General features: G+C 38.9%; 1 protein-coding gene across 1 annotated transcript in view; it reads left to right on the top strand.

Annotated features, from left to right (window-relative positions):
• Positions 1–1,523: 1,523 nt before the first annotated feature.
• Positions 1,524–24,540, top strand: part of LOC306756967 (sodium- and chloride-dependent GABA transporter 2-like) — a 30,457-nt gene continuing 7,440 nt past the window's right edge. Inside the window, exons 1-5 of the mRNA XM_079241925.1 lie at positions 1,524–1,704; positions 9,938–10,072; positions 10,163–10,303; positions 10,502–10,592; positions 12,563–12,695. Coding sequence (XP_079098051.1) covers positions 1,539–1,704; positions 9,938–10,072; positions 10,163–10,303; positions 10,502–10,592; positions 12,563–12,695 — 666 coding nt within the window. The 5' untranslated portion in view covers positions 1,524–1,538. The remainder of the gene's footprint in view (positions 1,705–9,937; positions 10,073–10,162; positions 10,304–10,501; positions 10,593–12,562; positions 12,696–24,540) is intronic.

Raw genomic sequence — 24,540 nt, forward strand, 5'->3', positions numbered from 1 at the left:
GCTTTCACAGATATTCTTTGATATTATCACAATTTTTATACAAGCTTCGACTATTGAAATGAATTATACTAAATGCTCCTTCTAAATTGGTGTCATTACATTGCACGGTGGCATGGTGGTTAGCACTGTGGCCTCGCAGCGATGTCGCTGGTTCGATCCTTGGCTGGGGCAAGATTTGGACAGTGGCCTTTCTGTGTGGATTTTGCATGTTCTTCCTGTGTATGCATTGGTTCTCTCTGGGTACTCCGGCTTCCTACCACTGTCCAAGCGGACAAAAATGCAAGTGTGGCCAAAGCAATGCAGCACTTGGTGTTAATCACATTTTATCTTCTTGGACCAGGAACATGCCAACCAATGCAGGGTTAGATTGGGATGTGCTGTCCAATATCTGTAAATGTTGAATTGAGGCACGCATTCACCACAACAGACCTGACTAATTTCTGACTAATTCTTCGTTACATCTGGTTCTTGCTTATTTGTCACTATGTAGCTAAAATTCCAGCTGAAGGACACAGTCAGATACATTCCACTAAAACCACAAGCTTTATTCTTTCATATCAGAGCTAAAACAGTTCAAAATATGACCAATTATACTCCAAATTCTTGTGACTCAGTTGGTGTTCATACATGCCTAAATAGAATCATAAAAATAATAGCTGACCTAAGGAAACCAATATGGCATTGAATCTGGACTTAAAATGAATCCCCGTCCTGAGCATGCAGTAATGTTCCTGTGGAAAGTATTTAAGATATTAAAACTTAAATATTTGCTGTTGTGCAAACCTGAAACAAGTTTTCATTTTTTGTGACATGGAAGAGTCTCAAATAGTCTGCTCTAAGTCTGGTTTGAATAGAAAATTACACCTGATTTGAATCACTAGGTGGCGCTTTGAGCCATTTTATCACAGTTAATTTATTTTATTTTATTTTTATTTTTTTAAATGTCAATTTTGCTAGCATTGCAATATTCATTTTAAGGTGCACTACCTTTTAGCTTTGTTTGGGCTGTTTATTCAATTGATTTATTTCATACCTATTTACTTTCTTTTAAAATGATCTGTTTCATAGATTATTTAATAAGAACTTATGTTTATTTACGTTTATTGACTTTATTTAATATTGACTTAGACATCATGCAACACCTGCAGCCCAAAAGTAGTAAAAATGTAAAATTAAAAACAATTTTCATGTATGTTATTCAACATTGTTTGTGTATAACTGAGAATGAGTTAAAACATGCTCGCAATGAAAAGGATACTGCAGTTTTGAGTTATTCATGCTTTGTGTAAGGCAGAGAGCCTAACTCTCAAAGCCATTAATATCCTGTCCAAGAAAAGAGTACTTTAGTCAAAAGTCACATTTTTCTCTGACAGTCTGGTAAATTACTGTATGGAGAAACAGCTAGAGGTCCCCCTTGTGGCTAAAATACCAACCATGTCAATTAGGTAACCCTTAGGTAAGCCCTAAACATAAGTCTCAAGCCAGTCATCTTCAGTTCAGAAGATCTATGCTGTATAGACCATTTCTCACATAGCAGAATGGCAGACTCTCTGTGCCATCCCTCTACGAAGACTACCTCACAAACTGCTAAGGAGCGTGGCAAGTGGGGCAGCAAAAAGGAGTTCATCCTGTCTGTAGCTGGTGCTATTATAGGACTTGGCAACGTGTGGAGATTTCCATATCTTTGCTACAAAAATGGTGGGGGTGAGTATTTCTGTTTTGTGATATTTTTTCTCTTTTTACTGTGCAAGGATAGAAATGTTACTTCTGGGCGTTAAATACAATGACATCCTGCAATTTAAAAAACACATTTTAGATGGTGTTCTGTTTTATATATATATATATATATATATATATATATATATATATATATATATATATATATATATATATATATGTATATTTGGTAAAATATAGTGTTACACTTAACCTATTTGACTTTTTAATAATGCATCAAAATGCTTTGAAATACTTTTTGTCAATGGGAAAATAAAGGCAACATATTTTCCATCTTGGCAGTTTTATTATTGGGGTTTGGAAGTAATAGCTTCAAATACTAAACACATACAAAAGTTAAAGTGTAAAAATGCTCACCCAAAAGTTTATAGTCTATCCCTTAATCTGTACCCCAGTGTGGTGCACATCTCCATAACTTTAATTTAGAATTACTAAATGAATAGGTACTCAAATAAATATAAGTATGAAGTAAATTTGATATACGTAATGGAACATACTTTTTTTTTTTCAGTGAACTATGCTCATAAATTTCATATCAGTTCTGCTTTATAATGTTATATTAATTTTCTTTACTTAGTTGCAGTGTTTATCCTTCCAGTAGCTACACTAGGAATATAAAATTGGTACATGTCACAGAGACTTTTTTTTTCATCACTGGCCAAATTTATAAATGTTGTTCTGCAGAAGAATGCTTTTTCCTTTTCTCTAGACATTGCTCATGGTTGTCTGCAGATAAAAATGCTTCGTTCTTTATTTATGTTATTTTTTTGCCAGTGATTGTGGGCATTTTTTTAAGTTACAGTCTGTAATGGTAAAATCACCCCTATCCCCCCATGGTCAAGAATCCTTTGAAAAATTCCTAGATCCAAGCAGTAATCTGGATCACACCCACAACCTAATCACTTGTTCTTTATTGTATTTGTAAGACTTTGTGTAAATTTATTCAAAATCTGTTCATAATCTTTTGAGTTATGTTGATAACAGACAGACAGACAAACAAGCCAATGTTGCTGCCTACATGACCTCCAATTTGGCGGAGGTAAAACAAAAATGAATTTTTAAATAAAAAAGAAGGTGAAAGGTCAGCTACTGCCCAATCTTGGGTGTAGCTTTTATAAACATGAGATTTGAAATTAAAAGTTAAATAAACTGAATAAATACTGCATTATTAAATAAGGTCACCATTTACATTATTATGGAGGTTATTTATTTTTTCTAATATTTGTTCAATGCATATTTAGTTTGTTTTGTTTTAAAAAAAAATCTTCTCATTGACTTCCTAGATCTTCATAATTAGATAGTTTTATTTTTAAACATGTAGGTTCCAGTCTGTCCATATTTGATGTGTTATTAAATTACAACTTTAATTAATGACAAATGACAAAAAGTGATTTTTTTTTTATTTTGTTTTTTTTTTTTACTGGTAGGCAAACATTTAAAAAGCGTCTTCGTCATTAATTAAACTTGAAATTTAATAACACATCAAATATGGACAGACTGGAACCTACATGTTTAAAAAAAACTATCTAATTATGATTGTAGTTATTTTTTTAGTTAATTTATTGTGAAAATATTGAAAATCTTACAAACTCCACCTTTGAAGTTTAATGATCTATGTCGGCACTTATTGCTGTCACACAGAGCTCTGTGAACTTGCCATGGGGATTTTTCAGAAACTCTATTTTATGTTAGACAATGTGTCATATTCTGCATGCTTAACAACAGATAAACTATCTGCAGGTCTTTCCGATGTAATCTAAGTCACCTGCTTCAATCCCTAAGAGGAAATAGGCCCCTTTGCAGCCATCTGCAGCTGCCTTATGATTTTAGGTCCAAGCTGACTTTGTCAATTGCAATCTTGCCAACTATATGTGTTTTCTTCATCTGCCAATTCTAAAGGTGAAAAAAACCTGTACCAAGTATAACAACATAAATAAGGAGAACATCATGGATATTTGCTATTATCCACCAATCTCAAAAGACTCTGAAATCGTAGACTGATTGGTGCATCGTTAGTGGCAATGCTTTGGTTTTAGCAAGGTCCCAACTGGTTTGTCCATTATACTTGTAAACCAGAAAGCCAGCTTACGTCATCAAATCACTGGTCCACCCATCTGTTCCGTCTGTCTCTTTCTGTCTGCTTGCACTTCTTGATCCAATCTTGATGACACAGCTTTGAGTATTTCCCAACATGGGTCATATTTCTGCCGATCCTTTCCTTTGTCATGTGTCTGATCACTTCCACTTTGCACTTCTGGACTACAGGTAATTTGGAGTTGTTTTTTTTTTAAATTTTATTTTATTTAGATCCCCATTAGAGTGCAGCAGCTGGCTGCAGCTATCCTTCCTGGAGTCCTTAAAGTTGCAAAGTTTGGTGCAAATGAAGAACAAATGAAAGGTTTATTATTGTAGTTTTATAGTAGGTTCAACAAACATGTTATTAGATCTTATTACCTCTATTCCTTTTCCAAATATTTATTCTCTGTAGTCACGTGCGAATAGTTTAGCCTCTTCACCAGTATCTTTTGAACAAACATTGCCTCTTTCCATTGTGACAAGTAGTGACATTGGCAAGCTTGTGACAAGGTGAAAGGTACAACATGTAACTAATTTAGCTTTTTCTTAGAAAAATCAATTATCGCTTTCATAAATATGTTTGTCTAATCACAGTCGCACCCAAACGCAAGCGTCTTCATAGCCTAGAATAAGTTATTTTATAAGTAAATGGTGGTGCACCCAACAGAAGCCTGCCATGTTACATCGCTATTTTTGAATAGCGTAGCCGAAAGGAGACAAACTTGTAAGCCTTACGTGTTTCAACAGTTACGTGTTGTTGGGGCGGGGGGTGACAAGCAAAGACAACCGTCGATCTTTCATTCAACCTTTCATACTCTTCGACTTGTGAGAGGGAGGCTAGAAAAGAAAGAAATAATAACTGAGGGAAAACAATATTTTACCGTGTAGAGACAGTTTCATGAAGGAGAGAGATTTCAAAACTGATACGGAGGTTGCAGCTTTCGGCTGGACAGGTAAGTTAATTCAATCTAACAGTAAAGTTTATTTAAAGTTTATGTTAGAAAAAGAGCAGAGCCACCATTTTATCCTCCCGTTTGAGTCAGATAATTTACGATTATTTGCTGTATAAAACGGCAGACAAGCCTAATTTGTTAGACAGCTCACAGTGGAAACGCTCTATTGCAACAGTTTTGAGTTGCTGTTGCATAGTCATAGCAGAAGGTGAACATACGAGTCTTTCAGCCAAGAGTTCCTGGTGTTTCAGAATTTATCTCTGCTGATTTGTCAAGGGCGAGCAGGGGGGGTAGGATGCCAATAATTGCTTAACAAAACATAAATCTCTATCTTTCTGTCCCTCTCTGTCATTTGATGGGATTCTCCAACTTCTACAATATGTTTACAGTCACATTTGGGACTTTTCTGCAGCTTCAGTAGTGGTAAAATTGCTCCCAAATGGCGAGGCGCCAGAAAGCCCTACTTGATTGTTTGTATTGAATTAGCACATCACTAAATGGAAGTAGTTCTCATACACTGGGGCTTTAAGAAATATCCAGTTTAGTAAACAAAACGGTGATTCAAAGGGCTGAAAGACATGCTGTCACTTTTGATTTTGTGTACATACATGTACAAAGATCATTTTGCATGTTTATAGTACATGTATAGTTGTATTAACTCAAGGAAGTAAAAGTTTTTACAGTTTGACTCTATCCTTGCTCCTCTTTATAGACAAACCATTTAAAATACAGGTAGAAAGAAAGAAAAAAACTTTCTCTTTCTCAACTGTTTGTTACTGAAATGACAAACATCACTGAACATACTTCTGAGGCATTTGCAAAAAGATATGGAAGCACTGCTGATTATCTACGAAATGGGCGCTCTTCAACCCAGTTTGCCCAGTCCTGGTCCTGGGTCTAATAATCCACTCATATCATTTTGTTGTACTGGAACACAGTAACATCTAAAGCTGTTGGGGTTTCTCTGGCCGTGATTGAGACACACTGTTCCACATTTTCCTGACTGTTACCAGGATCATATGACATCGACTGAATTGAGCATGCCCATGCGAGCACTGCTGGATCGAGAATGCCCACGTGTCAGGATTCCTGCTCAGGCCTCATGTGGAGAAGTGACTTACCCAATCATTTTTATGACTTATGGAGAGAAACAACTGCAAGTGCAGATGTTTCGAAGGAGAAAATAGCCTTTGTCACTTGTGTTGAAGACTGGTCTATGTTGGCTTTCTTCTGAAAGTATGCACGATCTGATTTAAAGTAAAGATGAACATATTGATATATTTACTGGAGAATGTTGATCTTATGTCTATCAATTAAAAACACATTATCTAAAATAAGCTTGTACGATGCAATTTATACTGTTATTCAAAGCTAAATGCTGTGAAAGTGTATTACCTGACTAAAACACAATGAATACAATGTTTCAAAACAGGTTTAATAAAAATCCTTTCTAGCAGATACTCAGTTGTCTTTTTGTGTTTTTGCCATATTTTCTTTTGTTGATCATTTTCTATATGAACTTATACAATGCAATAGAAACTGTAAAACAGCACTCATCAGTGCACAAGTCACTCATACAGTTCTGACTCCATAATCAATGTTTGATGTAAATTATCATGTGAAGTCAAGGCAACATTGTAATTTACATAAAACATGACATGTTCTATGTTCATGTTCATTTTGTAACTGACAAGAAAAGAAATTATTATAAGTTACAACTCAATGTGTGATGAAAATATCTGGAATAGAAAAAAAATATTTTGATTGTGTGCAGGGAAGTCTTTTCAGGAAAGTACACTGCATGTTGGAGTAGAGTTGGCAGCTGGGAAAGTTCAAGAAACATATCTAGTGGGCTCTTTGTTGCAGGGGACAGTCATTTTCTAAAGTATGGGATGCAATAGTGATCTTCAGTCATTAGTCAACCTTGAGTTGTTGAAATACTTTCTATGCAGCCTACAGCAACAAGTGATTTAGGTTCAAATGCAACAGCTTAATAAAAACCCTCTAAGACCCACTAATAATGGAATCTGCATTCACACATCACCACATACCTAAAATCATACAGCTGTTGTAAGGAGATAAAACAGGGACCCAGAAGGAGTGAAGGAAATACTGAAGGTCGAGAAATAAATAGACACAAATACGTGGACATAACAATAGTCCAACAATTTAATGTTGAAAAGAAGATGAAGTACAGAGCTCAATAACAGCTATAACAGATGCTGTTTTGCCCCCTTTTCTTTTAAAGCTGCAAGAGCAAGAGATTTTTTGGAGAAACAGAGAAGATGACATCAAATTGGTGATTAAAAAAAAAAGCCTCAAAACTACATTATTGAAAGGTTGAAAAGGTTGACAAAGCAGGTCTGCAAAACCAAGTCAAACAGCTTGTCCTAAACAAACAGATTTATAAAAAGATTCTTAAGTTATACAAAAAACATCTATTTACTGTAAACTGTTTTTAAATCGGAAGCGTATACATAGTTACTGATTTTGTGTTACATCAGAAAAAAAACAGCTTGTTGTAGAAGTGTCTCTCCAACTTGAGTGCCAGTTAATGTTCAAGTAAGCAATCTGTCTTTATTGATTATTATTATTAACTACTGTTATTGTCATTACTGCATTTATTTTGCAAACAGTTGCTTATTACTTGTGAGTCAATGTTGCTTCAATAAAATCTGCTGTCCATTAAAAGCCATACTGTTGTTGATTAAAATGAAAGAATTTACCCATCTTTAGAATATAAACTTCAGTAGTTGTAAAGAACATGAGACAGCTTTACTCATTCCGGTCCTACGAGAACCATGTTTACCAGATGCCCCTGCTCCAACACACCTGACTCAAATCAATGAGTCACGTTGAAAACCTTGATAATTCAGACGCATTGTACATTGAAAACACTGCTGGATTGATGCTCTGGTATAATCGGAATTAATTGGTTTTTGAGAAGAAGTAACAGTAATGTGTACTATGAACTCATCTTAGAGTGACAGGAAAATGAAAATATTAGTATATGCTGCCAATACGAGCTTACTGCTGGATAATTACTGAATGGGTGATTATTTTTTCCCTGGCAACGAGTTATTTAACTCCACTTGATGCAGTTAGTAACTTCTGATTTTCCTTAACAACCACCTAGAAAGACACATCCTGTGGTTGTGGAAAAGATGTTGGTCTGTCGCCTGTTACATACTCCACCAAAGAAGCGAGAACTTTTTTCTTGTTCTCGAGGATCCGAGGAGAAAATTACGTCATTTTGTTCTCGCGAACGTGTTTGGGGACAGTTCTTGACACGCCGGACTGGCAGAACTTTTTTCTTGCGGGGCTGCGAGAAGTATCGTGTGATTGGTCGGACATTGGAGGTGGGCGTGGTTAACACAGAGAAAGCATGAAGCGGAGTTGCTGCTTCCGTGTGTTTGCTGTTGCCGGCAAAACGGATTGTTTTGATAAAACAGCTGATCGAGGTGGTGAGAAAGTACGGACATTTTTACATGTGGCATTAAAACCCTCGGACCCAGCCGCGTGCACGACCCGCCCAGCCAAGGACGAAGTTGCTCGTGCAAACAGAACTAGTTCCTTTGCAATGGGTTTTGGTTTGAATTAAGTATTAGACATATATGCATTGATTTGCTGTGATCCTGCTGTGTTTTGTGTCTATGCACAAAGCTTTCTTTAAGTTATATGATCCTTGTCTGGAATGTGCAGACAAAGTCTGAGACAGGAAGAGTTTCCTGCAGGGCATCTGTTTTTGTCAACTGCTTGGTTGACCAGTTGTCTAAAGGTTAGAGGTTAAAGGTAATAAAGTAATATAGTGAGTGATTGATGCTTAGTGAGTTCAGTTTAGTCTTAAATAAGAGATAATGATTGTTTCATATGGTCTGCCCAGCAACTAGGAGGAGTTAAGCATGGTTTATAATCGGGTGTTACTTCAGCATCTGCAGAGAGTTCTCTCTCCAAGCTCCAGCGTGTGCTTGTATTAGTTTATAATAAAATGTTCATTGTAAGAAGACAGTTGACTCTTAGATGTATTACAACTTCTCAAGACCAGAGTATTTTCCACCACACTCGTTAAATATGAAACTAGAAAAGCACGCAGACAGCAGAAACCTCCGCCAAGCACAATGTTAAAGAATCCTTTAAAAAAAAAAAATCCTGGATCCAAATGGTGATCCGGATCACCACCAAAATGTAATCATTTTTTCATTTTTACATTTGCAACAACTCTTGAAATATTTATAGTCTCATACATTTAGATAGAATGTATGAGACTATTTCAGTATGCAACTTTATTACATAATGTCAGATCAAGCAAGACAATAAAACTTAAAAAGGCATACAAATCGTTGCAGTCCTTAAAAAAAAAAATGAAATAGCAAAGCACATATTAACACCAAAATATATCGACCTAATGGGTTTTTATCACCGACTACGTCCTCATTGTATTTATTTCCCCCAGACACATTAATATTTCATCCAAACATCAAACATTTTTTATAAAGATTTATAAAGATATCTACCTATATGCCTCTATAAGTAGGTAGTAATAGCTGATATATATTATATATTCATTCATTTATTCATTCTATTTTTTTTATTTCATTCAATAAATCAAAACACATTTTAAAGTCTGAACATATCTTCAAATTAAATTCAAATGAAATAAGTTGCAGGAAAAGTAAAGTCTTATTTTATCTACCCCCTTTTCACCCAAACATCAGTAGAGTATAACCCAACTGAACATGATTTGCAACTCAGCCCAGGGCCTTATGATGCATGCATCCCTCTCTCTGCCCTTTTTTCTGTTTTGTTCTTTCCTGTCAAAAACCCCTACATACTACAAAACCTTTAAAAAAAATGTATTCATTCATTCATTCATTATCCTAACCGCTTAATCCGATGAAAGGCCACGGTGAAGCTGCCCATTCCAGCAGGCTTTGGGAGGAAGGGTACACCCTGGACAGCTCGCTAGTACATCACAGGGCCCTTAAAAAAATTGTGTTCCTAATTTGCATGCTAGACGTTAGTAAATAAAGCGGACCAGTAACTAATTATTTACAAAATTGTTAACATCCAAGTGTGGTAATGAAAAACAAGAAAGGTCTATAGGATTACACTGGAGGTTGGATGTGATTAATAACTTTAAGTGTGTTACATTAGTTTGTCGTTGCTTGCAGGTGCATTCCTTATTCCCTACACCCTGTTCCTTGTTACCTGTGGACTCCCCCTGTTTGTATTGGAGGCAGCACTGGGCCAGTACACCAGTCAGGGGGGAATCGTGTGCTGGAGGAAGGTCTGTCCATTGTTCGAAGGTAAGCCATTTGATAAGATGGTAGTATAAATAGCAGAGTGTAACGAAGGTGAAGTAACTTAAGAAATGCTATGATTTATGTTATTTCCAGGGATGGGATATGCCAGCCAAATGATCATTTTTTATGGAAATATCAGCTACGTTGTGATCTTAGCCTGGGCATTCTTCTACTTCTTTTCTTCTTTCTCTGGAAACTTACCGTGGGCCTCTTGTAATAACACATGGAACACAGGTATGTGCGTGACAATGATTCATCTATTTGCTTCGTTAACACCAGGTGATTATTGAAATAAAAGTTCAATATCAACACAAATATACCTTGATATAATACTAAAGAAAATGCATTTATAATGTTGTTGTATGATTTAAAATACACTCTTTAAGAATTATTTACATCTATTCTTTAAAAATCAAGTTTCTTATATTTCAGATCATTGTATGGAAATAAACAACTATAATGCCACCGCTAACTGGACTTCCCCTGTGAATGCTTCGACATCATCTGTTTTAGAGTTTTGGCAGTAAGTTTTAATCCAGATGAGACTTTTTCATTTTACATGGAAATTGTTCTCAGATCATTCTGTTTTATTTGCAAGCAATGGACAGTTGATGTTACTTCTTATTATAGTAGGGGAATTTAACCAGCATTTTGACAACCAATCAGACTCAGCTGCATAAGAGATTTTAAATTGTTTTGCATTACATTTAACTAGTATACTATTAACCAATACTCTTCGAATTGTTAATTGTCAAACACAGACAATTAAATATTGTTTATGCAGTCTAAACCTGAACATAAAATCTACAACATGACTTGTTCCTTAAAAATCAATGGTAAGTTAAGATATTCTTTATTTACTTTCAGCTCTGCAGTTTTTTTTTTCTAAATTTTTATTTCCCTTTTTCCTGCTTTCCTTCAGTTTTGTAAGGATGGACAAGGCTGGGGCAGACTGCTTTGTTTGAGAGGCACTTTCATGATAAAAATAAATCAACAAAAAGCCTTTAAAGATTTTAAAAGTGGCTGCATAATTCAGGCAATTTTATGAAAGCAATTCAATTACAGTTTTAGTGTATTTTCAATCTGCCTAAAATATTTGAATCCTTTAGTTTTCCACCTCTATGAGGATATGAAACAATATTTGTCTCAGCATCTTCACCAACTTAAGATAAATGATAACAAAACTAAACACATTTCCTTTAAACAAAAACTCAAATAAGGCCAATGTAACATTTCCAGCATGTTGATGGATCTCTGCATGCAGTCACTGTAAGTTTTTGCCTCTTAGATTTGGCCTGGATGGAAAAACTAGACGTAGCTTCTCCCACTTCTTGTACTTGTTTTTTTCCAGTGTATATAATGCAGTTTGTTGTTTTTAGTATGGGTGTTGAATGTTAATGAGGAAGTAATCCAAAAAGAGATAGCCCAAAGGGGGTACTAGTAAGTGGGACAAGAACATATGCTGGTTGTGCCGGTTTAGAGGATGGGATGGGGGGGTGTAAACAAGCTTGCGCAGTTACTTGTGGGAGTAGATTGTCAGACCTAAAAGAACAAGTGGCGGTTCCAAAACAGGTTAACACAGGGGTGTCAGCCTCCAGTTCTGGGGGGGCTGTAGTCCTGGAGTTTGTAAATCTTTGCCTACTTTCAACACCTCACTGAAATTTATGAGCCATTCTGCAGAAGTTGACCAAATAAAGATGAAATCCGGGCTGGTTTGTCCAAGCCGTCTGCTTCACAATTTAAAGTGGAAAGGAGACCCCTGGAAAAAAAATGATTTCCCATCTTTTTAAAAAGGTTTTAGAGGTTCTTAAAGAGGGTTTCTCTTTCCTCCATTTTGGCTGAAAAGGATTTTCGACTGTAGGCAAGTCGCGGAGACAGAAAAGGAGGGCAGCAATGTTAGGGGGCCTGTGTAAAGGATTGGGCACTGTGGGCCCCAGAAAAGCGGTGTGTGGCAGTGTTAATGAAATGGATATTTCTCACTATGTAATCACCCACTATAAGGGTCTCTGGAGACAGGAAACAGCAAGGAAGGGAGGGCAGAGTAAGATGCTGCTGGCACTGATTTAAAATGTCAGTATAGCTCCACCTGACTTCACATCAAGAAGGGATTTAATCATCCAGAATAATTTAAAACACCTGTGTACTGAAATGATGAAGTCTTTTCAATTACACAAGTAGGAATTTATTATTTCGAATAGACTTTTCACCTCCAGCATCAAAAGTCATTTGGTGATACACCTTTTGACTCAACAATCAAATATGCAACTAAATAACACAGGCAATGGTTGGTTGCATTGCTTGCGAGTGCAGCATTGCCAGGAAGCTTTAGCATGCTAGTTAGCCATCATTCTCTCCCTTTTCATGTCAGTGAAAACTGATGTTTCATATTGTTCTTATAACTTATCATTTTCCATCAGTAGTTTAAGCCTAAATCTGCATTCTGCTTCTTTAAATGATGTTTCAAAGATAATGATAATGTTCATCCTGTTATAGGCGAAGAGTGCTGAATATTTCTACTGGCATAGAGACTCTGGGAGGCATACGATGGGAGCTTTCCTTGTGCCTTCTTCTGTCTTGGGTCATCTGCTACTTTTGTGTCTGGAAGGGAGTGAGATCCACAGGAAAGGTGAGTGAAAAACACAAACGTGAGCTATGCAAAACAATCTTTGATTCAGGGTCTCAGCTTCTACCCTGGTATTGTTTACTTTACTATTCATGCACAATATTTGTAATCTATTCCAATCCGTTCAAGTTTCCTTGTGTCCTCGTGTCCTTTCTTCATTACATTCTGCAAATGGAAAGTTTCCACATTCCCTCAAAATTCCACTATCACAGTATCATTAATGTTTCTTAATGTTCTGTGCTTTTACAATGTTCCCTTTCTTTATATAAAATAAATTTAAATATTGAGTTTATCATAAGCATTTAAAGAGATTTACAACTATTTTATCTCTTTTAGATATATCCCTCTGCTGGACATCTTTAAAATGTTTCAACAACTTTATTGTATTCCACTTAGTCTTTTTTTTTAGTCAGAATGAAAACTAAGTCAGGAAAACTGCCCTGCAAGACAAGATTGTTTGGGCACAAATCTAAGAAAGAATACATGAAAAGCCAGTCTTAGAGGCTGCTCAGGCTCACTTGCTACGTTTACATGGGAGTTTTAATTCCTGTTTAATTCCGAATAAAAGTGAATTCTGCTTTAAACTGAAGAAAAATGACCATGTAAACACTTAATTCAAATTTCTATTAGGAATTAAACTTAATTCCGATGTAAGTGGCTGATTCATCCGCATTTTAATTCTGATCTATTTAATTTTTCTGTCATAAAAAACCCTGAGTTATTTCCAGTCTTTATGCGCATGCTCATTACCTTGTCCTATCCTGATGACGCGCATTGTTTTGCCTCCCGTATTTGGTGGTCGATCTTTCTTCTCCTTCTCAGTTGCTGCAAAAAATGAAGTTGGATGCTCGTATTGAGCTGGTACTTCAAAATTATAATGAAAACAGCGGTGAAACTGCTACTTATTATGTAGTTTATACAAGTTACGACTGAAAAGACTAAAAGCAAGGAGCGAACTTTATTTCATGTATAAGTCATACATGTATCCTCTGTCCAATCACAACCCTTTCCAACCCACCACTCTAAAGAGGAATTTAGTAAAGACATGTTTCATGTAAAACTTTATTCAAAATTATTATTTTCATGTGAATTTGTAGAATACGTCAAGTCCGAATGATTTAATTCCGAATTAAAAACATCATGTAACCATAGCAACCGAGCAATCAGCAACTTATGTTTGCAAGTTGCCTTAATTTGATTGTGTGACTAACTACATATTGTGATTGTAATTTACGCTCTTAATATAGGTTGATAAAACTTTCTTTTTGTTACCGAGTTTATTCAAAAACATGTTACAGCAGCAGTGTGAACCTCCAGAACCTGAGAGCCACAGTCCTGCAAGTTTTGGGAGTTTTCCTGCTGGAACACACCTGAATCACATCAAGGGGTAATTAGCGGACTTATGCAGAGTTTGATGTCAGGCTCTGCATAAGTCTACAAATTAAGTCTGATGTATGAGGAGTTTGCCCCCACCTCACAGGAAGTAGGTTCCTGTTTAAGTTTTACTCTGTCTATGTGAAGGGTGCAAATTGAACGACTGTCCATGAGACTTGAGACATCTTGACACAATTTAGTTGAAGCAACTTGTCAACATACAATGCCTTGACTTTTTCCAGATATTGTCATCTTATCATGAGTTCAAGCTAAACTATAGATTTAATGTTGTAAATTGCTAGTGTAGGAAACCTTCTCCTCTGTAATCCCTCATAGTTCATTGTTTCCTAAATGCTCACAAAGCATGATACTAAAAGTGATGTGTGAATTCTTCAAGTTTTCTTGAGTTACTTGGTAGAAGTTAGATTTCTACTGATACACTCTGACAATTGGCACAACTTCATTAGAGTGGAACTGCAGCAGCAAAAACACGCATAACATCAGTTTCCCAAACCAAAAAACTCTCATAACAGAATTGTTCAGATATGAGCTTATTTTGTTTTGTCTGACTTCTCCAGTGAATATAGTTGGGTGTCATCATCATACTCTTAAAATGAAGTGTTGCCTGACACCGTCCAGCTCATTACAAGCTTGAAACTCAGGGGGAGAAAAATAGAAAGTGTGAAGCACTTTTTCCCTCTTTAGGAACAACTAAAAAAAAGAAATGGGATGGCAGCTACAGTATGTGGACTCTTGGTGTGGAAAGACCGAAACATTACAAACTGCTGAAAACTTTAAAGAGTCTGAAAACCTTCCACCAGCATTGTATTTGCCACACATTTGTACTGTGCGTCTTCCATTTATGCGTCATTGTTTTTTTTTTGCCTCACAGCCATGCCAACACTGAATTCATAAATACTAATTGCTGCTGCTACTCCTAATCCTACAGGCGTGATCTACTCCACTGAGTTTCTGTTGTTGCAGACACTTACAGCTTGACTAACTGGTCATAAAATCAAGGTTACAATGATGCGTAAAAATCACACTATTTGAGATAACTTACAGTTCATTTAAAGTACTGTTGTGTGCCGTAACGTTGACAGGCTTTTAGTCAAGTTTTGATTCTCAGGACCATATATCATCAATGGATGTAATGAATATAAGCCTGTATAAATAGAAATGTGATGATTAGGTAACCATAAATAATCTAAAATGACTTTATAACCATCTGCTACTACTTGTGAGCTGGGCAAAGCACTTGATGTGCCGCGTATGTTGGCATGAAATACAAAAAAACACCCACTAGTTATTTTCCTCAGGCCACTACCACAGCAGTATTTGCCTCTCATGTATACACATGCCTGGCGTTGGTACAGTTTTAAAAATACAGTTTAAAACTTTTAACAGCCTAACTTGTGGTATATGATGTTTATGAATTTCACTTTGCAGCAGTGAAAGGATACAAATAGGTAAAACTATAATGCTCGAGTTTGAATGAATGCCATGTCTTTATGAAATGTGAAGCATGTAGTGTGTGACAGTGAAAATCTTCTTTAAATAAAAAGTGTCATGCGCTCGTGATTTACATCTGACTTGCAAACACATGCAGTGAAAATGTTTGAAGACTGTTTTTGATGGTTAGTGATGGCCATGAGCCATCACTTTCACGTGTGTGTAGTTCAGTGGATGAAAAACTAACATGAGGTCTGTGATCGTGAGAAAATGGATCAAAAAAGGTAACTGGCTAACTGCCCTGTGAAGACAGGTGTGTGCAGTAGATCCCATCTGTGCCGCATAACTGCCAACTGAGTGACTCAGTTCAACGCCTGTTTTTCCTCAATGACTGGAGATCAAAATTCCATTATGTAGCCCACCACTCAATTCCTATTACACCCTTGAATTGGTGAGGGTCTATTCCAATACATATATATAAAGTTTAACACTTTCGGTTCTACTTACCAAATTGTAAAATCTGGAGGTGCGACAATGCTCCTGATGCACAAAGGTCAGACCAGTTAGGGTGACAGCCCCACCAAGTGTGAGCTTCAACTATGACACTTATTGCAGGCAACCCATTACCATGAGACAGTCAGATAAGATTTCAGTTAACTGATAACAATCCATAATTTATTAACAAAAATGCAGATAGGTCATATTCAAAGTACCTTCCCACCACAAAATAAAATGAACAAATCAAATATAATAAATGAAAACAATGAAGAATTAAAATTTACCAGTGCCCGGGTTTTTTTGTTTTTGTTTTTTTTTTTTTTTAGTTTGTGGTACCACACGTTGGCGCGCTTTGGTTGGAGCTCATGAGAATCCTTCCAGGAAAACAATCTGTACTCACTGACCACTGTAGATCACTCAGTGCCTTTTAAGAACGTTGTGACTCCAGAGAAGGTGGGCGGAAAGGAGCCCCAATCCGTGCCGTCGCCTGTCGTAACCTCAGAGTGGCCGGAGTAACGATGGTGTGCAGAGAGGAGTCCTGCGTACCTCTTCCCGCAGCAGTGTGTGTAGCAACTTGAAGCACATCTGGAACTCGGTGCACAAACACCGTCTCCACTCCAAGTCTCTGGTTCCGGCGCAATGCTAGACAAGTAGTGTAACCTTGTGGCAAAAAGTATGTTCAACTCCTCTTAACCAAACATACTAACGAAAACGAAACCACAACGCTTGGCTACCGCATATGAACTCCCGTTTTCTTCGTCTCTTTTCCTTTTTTCCTTTCTCTCGTCTTTTTTTTTTTTTTTCCCTCTCAAAAAAATAAAACCCGCCTACCTTTAACCCTGGTAGGTCATAGGTTGTTCATGCTGAACAAAGATTGGCTGATCCTCACTGACACAGATATCACCCAATAATATAGAAGAGTAACATGTGAATAGTTCAAAGACTAAAGTGTAGGAAACTGCAGCCACTACTACAAACACTTTACAAGAACATAAAAGGAAGAAACACACTGAGGCTTTAGCCAGCTTAATGACAAAATAAACAATATAGCAGGATGCTACACTTTTCCCCACCAAATTTGGCCATGTCCTCATGGCCTGGGTAAAACATTTTCCCTCTGAGAAAACAAAACACACTTTTACCTAATCCACTTGTAAAAGCTGCTTTTATAAATCTTAACAGGACAGGCAAATAAACAACCTTCATCAACCTTAGTTAGGGTAGCATTTTGGGTGCCAACTCTTACTGAACTTGGACTTCCCAAGGAGTCATAGGTCAGTCGAGTAGGAGGCCGTTTCATCCTTTGAGGGCGTACCCTGTCACATTGCGTCTCCTCAAGACTGCTCTGTCCCTCATTCTCCTCCATTGCTGACTGCGTCTTGCCTTTCGCCATCTCACTAATACTAACACTTGACCTAGTCTGTGTTGCCAGGTCAATAAAATTTGCTTCTACCTGGTCTTGTTCAGTTCCACCTTCCCTTACAGCATTTTGAGGAACAGTCATGTCCAAGTCTGGGCCAAAAGGTTCAGGGTGTACGGTGAGGTTGGATTCCAGTCCCTCTGATAACTGGGGTGTATAGTGCTCATACCACCCACCCATTTCATCCTCTGAATCAGAAGTACACTCGTTCTGATCCTCACCGTCTAACACAGGCAAACACGAGGAATCAACATTTCCAGCTTGTCTATTTTTCAGTCGTTTGCTGGCTCTTTGTTTTAGTCTTGGAGGCTCAATTGTCCCCTCCTGATGGAACCTCACATCCTGCCCAACAGGTAAAATGTGGTTCCGATGGATGATTTTCTCAGGGCCTTGCCCATCCTCTGGTTTAAGCTTGAAAACAGGTAAACCAGTGAGCTGACTTTCCACAATGTAGGGTGTAGATTTCCAACGATCGGCTATCTTGTGTTTCCCTTGTAGTCCAAGATTTCTGATCAGAACCCTGTCACCAGAAACTAAAGGGCAATAGCGGACTGTTCTATCATAGCGTTTCTTGTTTCCCTCACTCTTTTTCTCTGCCATGCTCTCAGCCAAACGGTAAGCAGCTTGCAAGTCATGTTTCATTTTCTTAACATACTTTAAATAAGACTTGGTGGAGGTACCATCACTGGAGACCTCAAATATCACGTCAATAGGAAGCCACGCCTCTCGCCCGAACATAAGCAAATATGGAGTGTAACCAGTTGACTCATTTAGTGTACAGTTATATGCATGCACCAGATGGCTGATGTGTTTACTCCAGTTCTGTTTGTCCTTAACCTCCAATGTTCCGAGCATATCTAGCAGTGTTCGGTTAAACCGCTCAGGCTGTGCGTCTCCCTGAGGGTGATATGGTGTCGTTCTGGTTTTCTTTATGTTGAGCATACCCAACAACTCATGTATGAGACGACACTCAAAATCTCTGCCTTGATCTGAGTGGACTCTCTTTGGAAGACCATAGTGGACAAAATATTTCTCCCAAAGAACCCGAGCAACAGTGGACGCCTTTTGATCCCTTGTTGGGAAAGCTTGAGAATATCGTGTGTAGTGATCTGTAACCACAAGTACATTGCAAATATTTCTGGAGTCAGGCTCTATAGTCAGGAAGTCTATACAGACAAGATCCATGGGCCCCTCACTCTGAAGGTGCGACAACTCAGCAGCTCTTTTGGGTAGAGTCTTTCTCTGAATACACCTTGGGCAGTCCTTACAATAACTTTCAATCTGTGATTTCATACGTGGCCAATAAAACCTCTCCTTTATCAACCCATATGTTTTGTCAAATCCAAAATGGCCTGACTGGTCATGCAGCGACTTCAACACCATGTCTCTGAATTCTTGTGGGAGCAGTAATTGTTGCAGAACTGCTTTGGTGGGTGCCTTACTGACTCTGTACAGCACAGAATCTTCAATGTTTAACTTTTCCCACTCTTTCAGCAACAACGACACATCAGGATGTTTTTGCTTGTTGGCACGATGAACATCGTTCCGGAAAACAGCATCCCACACCTCACCAATACAGGGATCCCTCTGCTGGGATTTTGACATTTCAGCCAAAGACATTTTGGGCCACGGCTGAACACTCAAACAGGTCACATTACAATATGCTCTTGGTACAGCATGCTTAGAAGAACCCATAAGATCAATCGCTCTGTTTGAAAAATAGTGTGGTGACCTGGTTGAAGACATGTGACAAATTGCTTGCACAACCGGAGCAGGCATAACCTCCCCTTCATGGGGAACGGTTTCGTCTGTATAAGGACGCCGTGACAATGCATCCGCGTCAATGTTTTGTTTCCCTGAGCGGTACTTGAGCGTGAACTCATAGGTTGACAGATCTGCCAACCACCTGTGCCCTGCTGCGTCCAACTTTGCTGTAGTCAGAACATATGTTAATGGGTTGTTGTCTGTGTGAACTTCAAATTTGGCACCATACAGGTAATCATGCAATTTGGTGGTGACAGCCCATTTTAAAGCCAAAAATTCCAGCTTATGTGTGGGATAGTTTCTCTCTGTTGGAGAGAGGCTTCTACTTACAAAAGCAACTGGACGCAGACCGCTACCCTGGTCTTGATAAAGAACACCTCCAAGGCCTTCTCGGCTTGCATCAACATGAAGGACATATGGCAATCTTGGATTTGCTATTGTCAGAACAGGCGCCTCTGTAAGACCTTTTTTTAGAGTCTCAAAAGCTGTCTCACAGTTCTGATCCCACCTGGGCCCAAAAGGCTCTGAGGGGTGGTGCCACTCTTTCTTTCCACAATCTAATGGGGCCTTCCCCTTTGGTTTCTCTCTGCAACCTGTTCCAGTTTTCTTTTTTGTTACAAGGCAACATTGCAGCAACTGGTTTAGTGGATGACAGACTCTGGAGAAGTCTTTCACAAACCTTCTATAATAACCACAAAAACCCAGAAAAGAGCGAAAAGCGGTAACGTTCTGTGGGCGTGGCCATGACTTTACAGCCTCGATCTTTGAAGGGTCTGTGCCAATGCCATCCCGTGACACAACATGACCTAAGTAGGTTACTGACGGACAGCAAAACTGGCATTTATCCAGCGACAGTTTCAGTCCTTCCTCCTTCAACCTATCCAACACTTTAAGGAGACGCTGTTCATGTTCCTCTAAGGAGCTTCCAAATACTATCACATCATTTAAATATACCAGACACTCAAGCATATTCATGTCCCCTACAGCCCTTTCCATAACTCGTTGGAAAGTGGCAGGTGCTCCACTAATCCCTTGTGGCATGCGCTCAAACTGATAGAAGCCTGCTGGGCAAATAAATGCTGTCTTCTCCTTGTCAACATCACTCAAAGGGATCTGATAATATCCACTTCTAAGGTCCAGAACACTGAACCACTGGCTGCCACTCAAACAGGTAAGCGCATCTTCAACGCGGGGTACTGTGTACTGGTCAGGAATTGTTCTCCGGTTTAACGTCCTATAATCCACACACATGCGTATGGTCCCATTTTTCTTGCGGACCACAACTATAGGGGACGCATAGGGACTTCTGGACTCGGTAATGATTCCAGCTCCTTTTAGATCATGAAGGTGTTTCCTCACATCTTCCAGATCACCAGGGGGTAAGCGTCTGGAGCGCTCTCTGAATGGTTTGTCATCTGTCACACGAATACTGTGTTGTGCGCTCTTAGCACAACCAACGTCAAACTCATGACATGAGAAAACTGCCTCTCTTTCCATCATCTTTTGACAGAGTCTGTCTTTCCACTCTGGAGGCACAGGTGAGTCACCAAAGTTAAAAGAGGAAGGGGAAAGATTTGACACGGAAGGCTTTGGTTCATTTCTCTCTGGTACCGTAGACAAAACGTCTACAGGAAACACATGAGCAATTGCCATCCCACGTTTTAGTGTCACCGGCTGGTTTGACATGTTCCTCAGGGTAACAGAAATACGCCTGCAGTGAATGACAGTGGACTTTTCAATCACAGGCATCACCAGAAGAGTCTCTGGGAAACCACTATCTTCTGGACAGTCTAACAGAATGGCTTCATTGCTGAGGCTCTTGGGTATTTTTGGTATGCCAACTACAGTAGCAACACCACCTGGTGCCAAAGTAAAAGGCTTTTCTCTTGTAAACCAGACTGTTCCCCTTTTAGTCTCATCTAGACTGTTTGGGGTTCCCTCAAGCTCCTCGTAGGCTTTTTTTTATTGCAGGGTGAATAGAGAATGCATTTAGGAAATCCTCTCCCCCCTGCGTTTTGCAGGAACAAAAGAGTTTTCTTACCATAGAAGTATTTGTACCCACCACGATGGATACTTCACCTTTCATTGCTGGGTCTGGGCACACAAGCACAAGGGTTTCTATTGTCTCAACAACTCCAACTACATCCCCAGTGAACTCAAGTTTTAAACAGACATAACCATCATATGGATACTGTTCTGAACTAAGGCCCCAGATCTCAAGACACTCAACTGGATTCAAAGGTAAGTGTTTAAGATACTTGTCATAAAAGGACCGATAAAGTAAAGTAACTTGGGACCCGCTGTCCAGCAAAGCTTTGGCATAAATGCCCTCTATCTGTACAGAGACTATAGAACTAGGTCCTACTAAACCATCTGGCAAATGGGCCTGACTTCTTTTGGACTTGTCACACTTTGTGGAACTTATTTTCTCTGGGGCAGCAGTCCGTTCCCCTACTGAGCCCCTGGAAAGTTTCCCTTAGACTGTCGGGGTTTGAGGAGACGCTTATTAACTTTCCTGAGATTTTCTGGGTTGGGACACTCCCTCTGAAAATGGCCGTCTTCACCACATCTGTAGCAGAAGACATCAACACGATATTGGGGTTTTGAGACTCTCTCTCTCCCCTGTGTATAAGATCTTTCAATGGAAGTTTTGGCATTGTCCTCTGCTGTATACCGTGGTGCACTTCCTGAAGCAGCCATAGAAGCAGATAACAAACATGCAACATCTTTCTTAAGACCTTGAAATTCTTTTGTAAGCCTCTCTATTTCGGGATGATTTTCCACTCCTAAAGGTGTGGTCGCTTGCTCTGATTGCCACAGATGGAGAGGGAGTTTTGATATTTGATCTTTCAAGAATCATCTCCTCTTCCTCTCGGACTTCCCGGAGCAGCTCAAAAAACGTTGGCGGAGGTTTAAGCTTGTATGTCATTCTTATGCGAAAAGCTGCAAGGTCCTGAGACAATGCTCCTCTTGCGACCTGTTCAATACGAGTTCGATCCATGTTGGTCACATCCATACCCCCTTTACGATGGGCAGCATGCAACACCTTGTCCAATCTGAGTATATACTCTGACAATTTCTCGTCTTCCTGCTGAAATGTGTTGCGGAACCTCACCATCAGGTCAGCTGCACTGTCTGTGGATCCAAATGCTGCTTCTAGAGCTTTCAGATAGTCATGGGCACTCACCTGAGGATTACTTACTTTCAGAGACCGCACTATATCTGCTGCTGGCCCTTTAAGACTCTCAGCTATTCTTTGTCTCTTTATGACATCAGGACACTGCCATTCATCCAGCATATGAGTGGTCTGTTCTGCCCATGCATCATACTCTTCCTCTCCTTGTGGAGTGGGTTTTACACCAGAAAACATCCTAAGTTTACGATAGCCCACCCCATCTACAGTCGGATTCTGACACTTTTCCACAAGTGAAGCAATGGCGTTCACAAGCTGTGTGTTCAGGTCTGGTTTACTGGGTGGAGCAGCAGTAGGGCTGAGCAACCCTGTAACGTCATTTAAAGTCTTCCCCTCATTGGCAAGGAATGCCAACAGTTTAGACTGGAAATCGGTTGCACCCGCCAGATTACTAATTGGGGCCTCTCTGACATGTACAACCCACAATCCCCTGTCAGTTCCAGCGTCTAGCTATTCAGGTAAGCCTACATGAGTAACATCAATTGTAGTCTCAATTAAAACCAGTTCAGTCTTCTGTTTGTGTCCTGAAGATCTTTCTCTTATTTTACAACGACCAAATACTTTAGCCATATCCAAAACATTATAAATTATCTCATCTGTGATTGCAGGTGAAATATCACTTAGCACAAATGCATTTCTTGCATCAATACCTTGGTCTTCACACCACTTGAGTATCTGTTCTGATTCCATAGCACGTTTGACTCACGTTTGCCAACAAGAAAAAAAATATTAGGGCTACTCCTTATAGTACTGCTTTCTACCCACACCAACAGTGTATTCACAGCTTAATCAGGACACAAAACATTTCTTAGGAAATATAAATAGATCCCGGACGAGCCCCCACGTGTAGCCCACCACTCAATTCCTATTACACCCTTGAATTGGTGAGGGTCTATTCCAATACATATATATAAAGTTTAACACTTTCGGTTCTACTTACCAAATTGTAAAATCTGGAGGTGCGACAATGCTCCTGATGCACAAAGGTCAGACCAGTTAGGGTGACAGCCCCACCAAGTGTGAGCTTCAACTATGACACTTATTGCAGGCAACCCATTACCATGAGACAGTCAGATAAGATTTCAGTTAACTGATAACAATCCATAATTTATTAACAAAAATGCAGATAGGTCATATTCAAAGTACCTTCCCACCACAAAATAAAATGAACAAATCAAATATAATAAATGAAAACAATGAAGAATTAAAATTTACCAGTGCCCGGGTTTTTTTGTTTTTGTTTTTGTTTTTTTTTAGTTTGTGGTACCACACGTTGGCGCGCTTTGGTTGGAGCTCATGAGAATCCTTCCAGGAAAACAATCTGTACTCACTGACCACTGTAGATCACTCAGTGCCTTTTAAGAACGTTGTGACTCCAGAGAAGGTGGGCGGAAAGGAGCCCCAATCCGTGCCGTCGCCTGTCGTAACCTCAGAGTGGCCGGAGTAACGATGGTGTGCAGAGAGGAGTCCTGCGTACCTCTTCCCGCAGCAGTGTGTGTAGCAACTTGAAGCACATCCGGAACTCGGTGCACAAACACCGTCTCCACTCCAAGTCTCTGGTTCCGGCGCAATGCTAGACAAGTAGTGTAACCTTGTGGCAAAAAGTATGTTCAACTCCTCTTAACCAAACATACTAACGAAAACGAAACCACAACGCTTGGCTACCGCATATGAACTCCCGTTTTCTTCGTCTCTTTTCCTTTTTTCCTTTCTCTCGTCTTTTTTTTTTTTTTTCCCTCTCAAAAAAATAAAACCCGCCTACCTTTAACCCTGGTAGGTCATAGGTTGTTCATGCTGAACAAAGATTGGCTGATCCTCACTGACACAGATATCACCCAATAATATAGAAGAGTAACATGTGAATAGTTCAAAGACTAAAGTGTAGGAAACTGCAGCCACTACTACAAACACTTTACAAGAACATAAAAGGAAGAAACACACTGAGGCTTTAGCCAGCTTAATGACAAAATAAACAATATAGCAGGATGCTACACTTTTCCCCACCAAATTTGGCCATGTCCTCATGGCCTGGGTAAAACATTTTCCCTCTGAGAAAACAAAACACACTTTTACCTAATCCACTTGTAAAAGCTGCTTTTATAAATCTTAACAGGACAGGCAAATAAACAACCTTCATCAACCTTAGT

This window comes from Telmatherina bonti (genome assembly GCF_933228915.1).
Source record: "Telmatherina bonti genome assembly, chromosome: 6".
NCBI lineage: Eukaryota > Metazoa > Chordata > Actinopteri > Atheriniformes > Telmatherinidae > Telmatherina > Telmatherina bonti.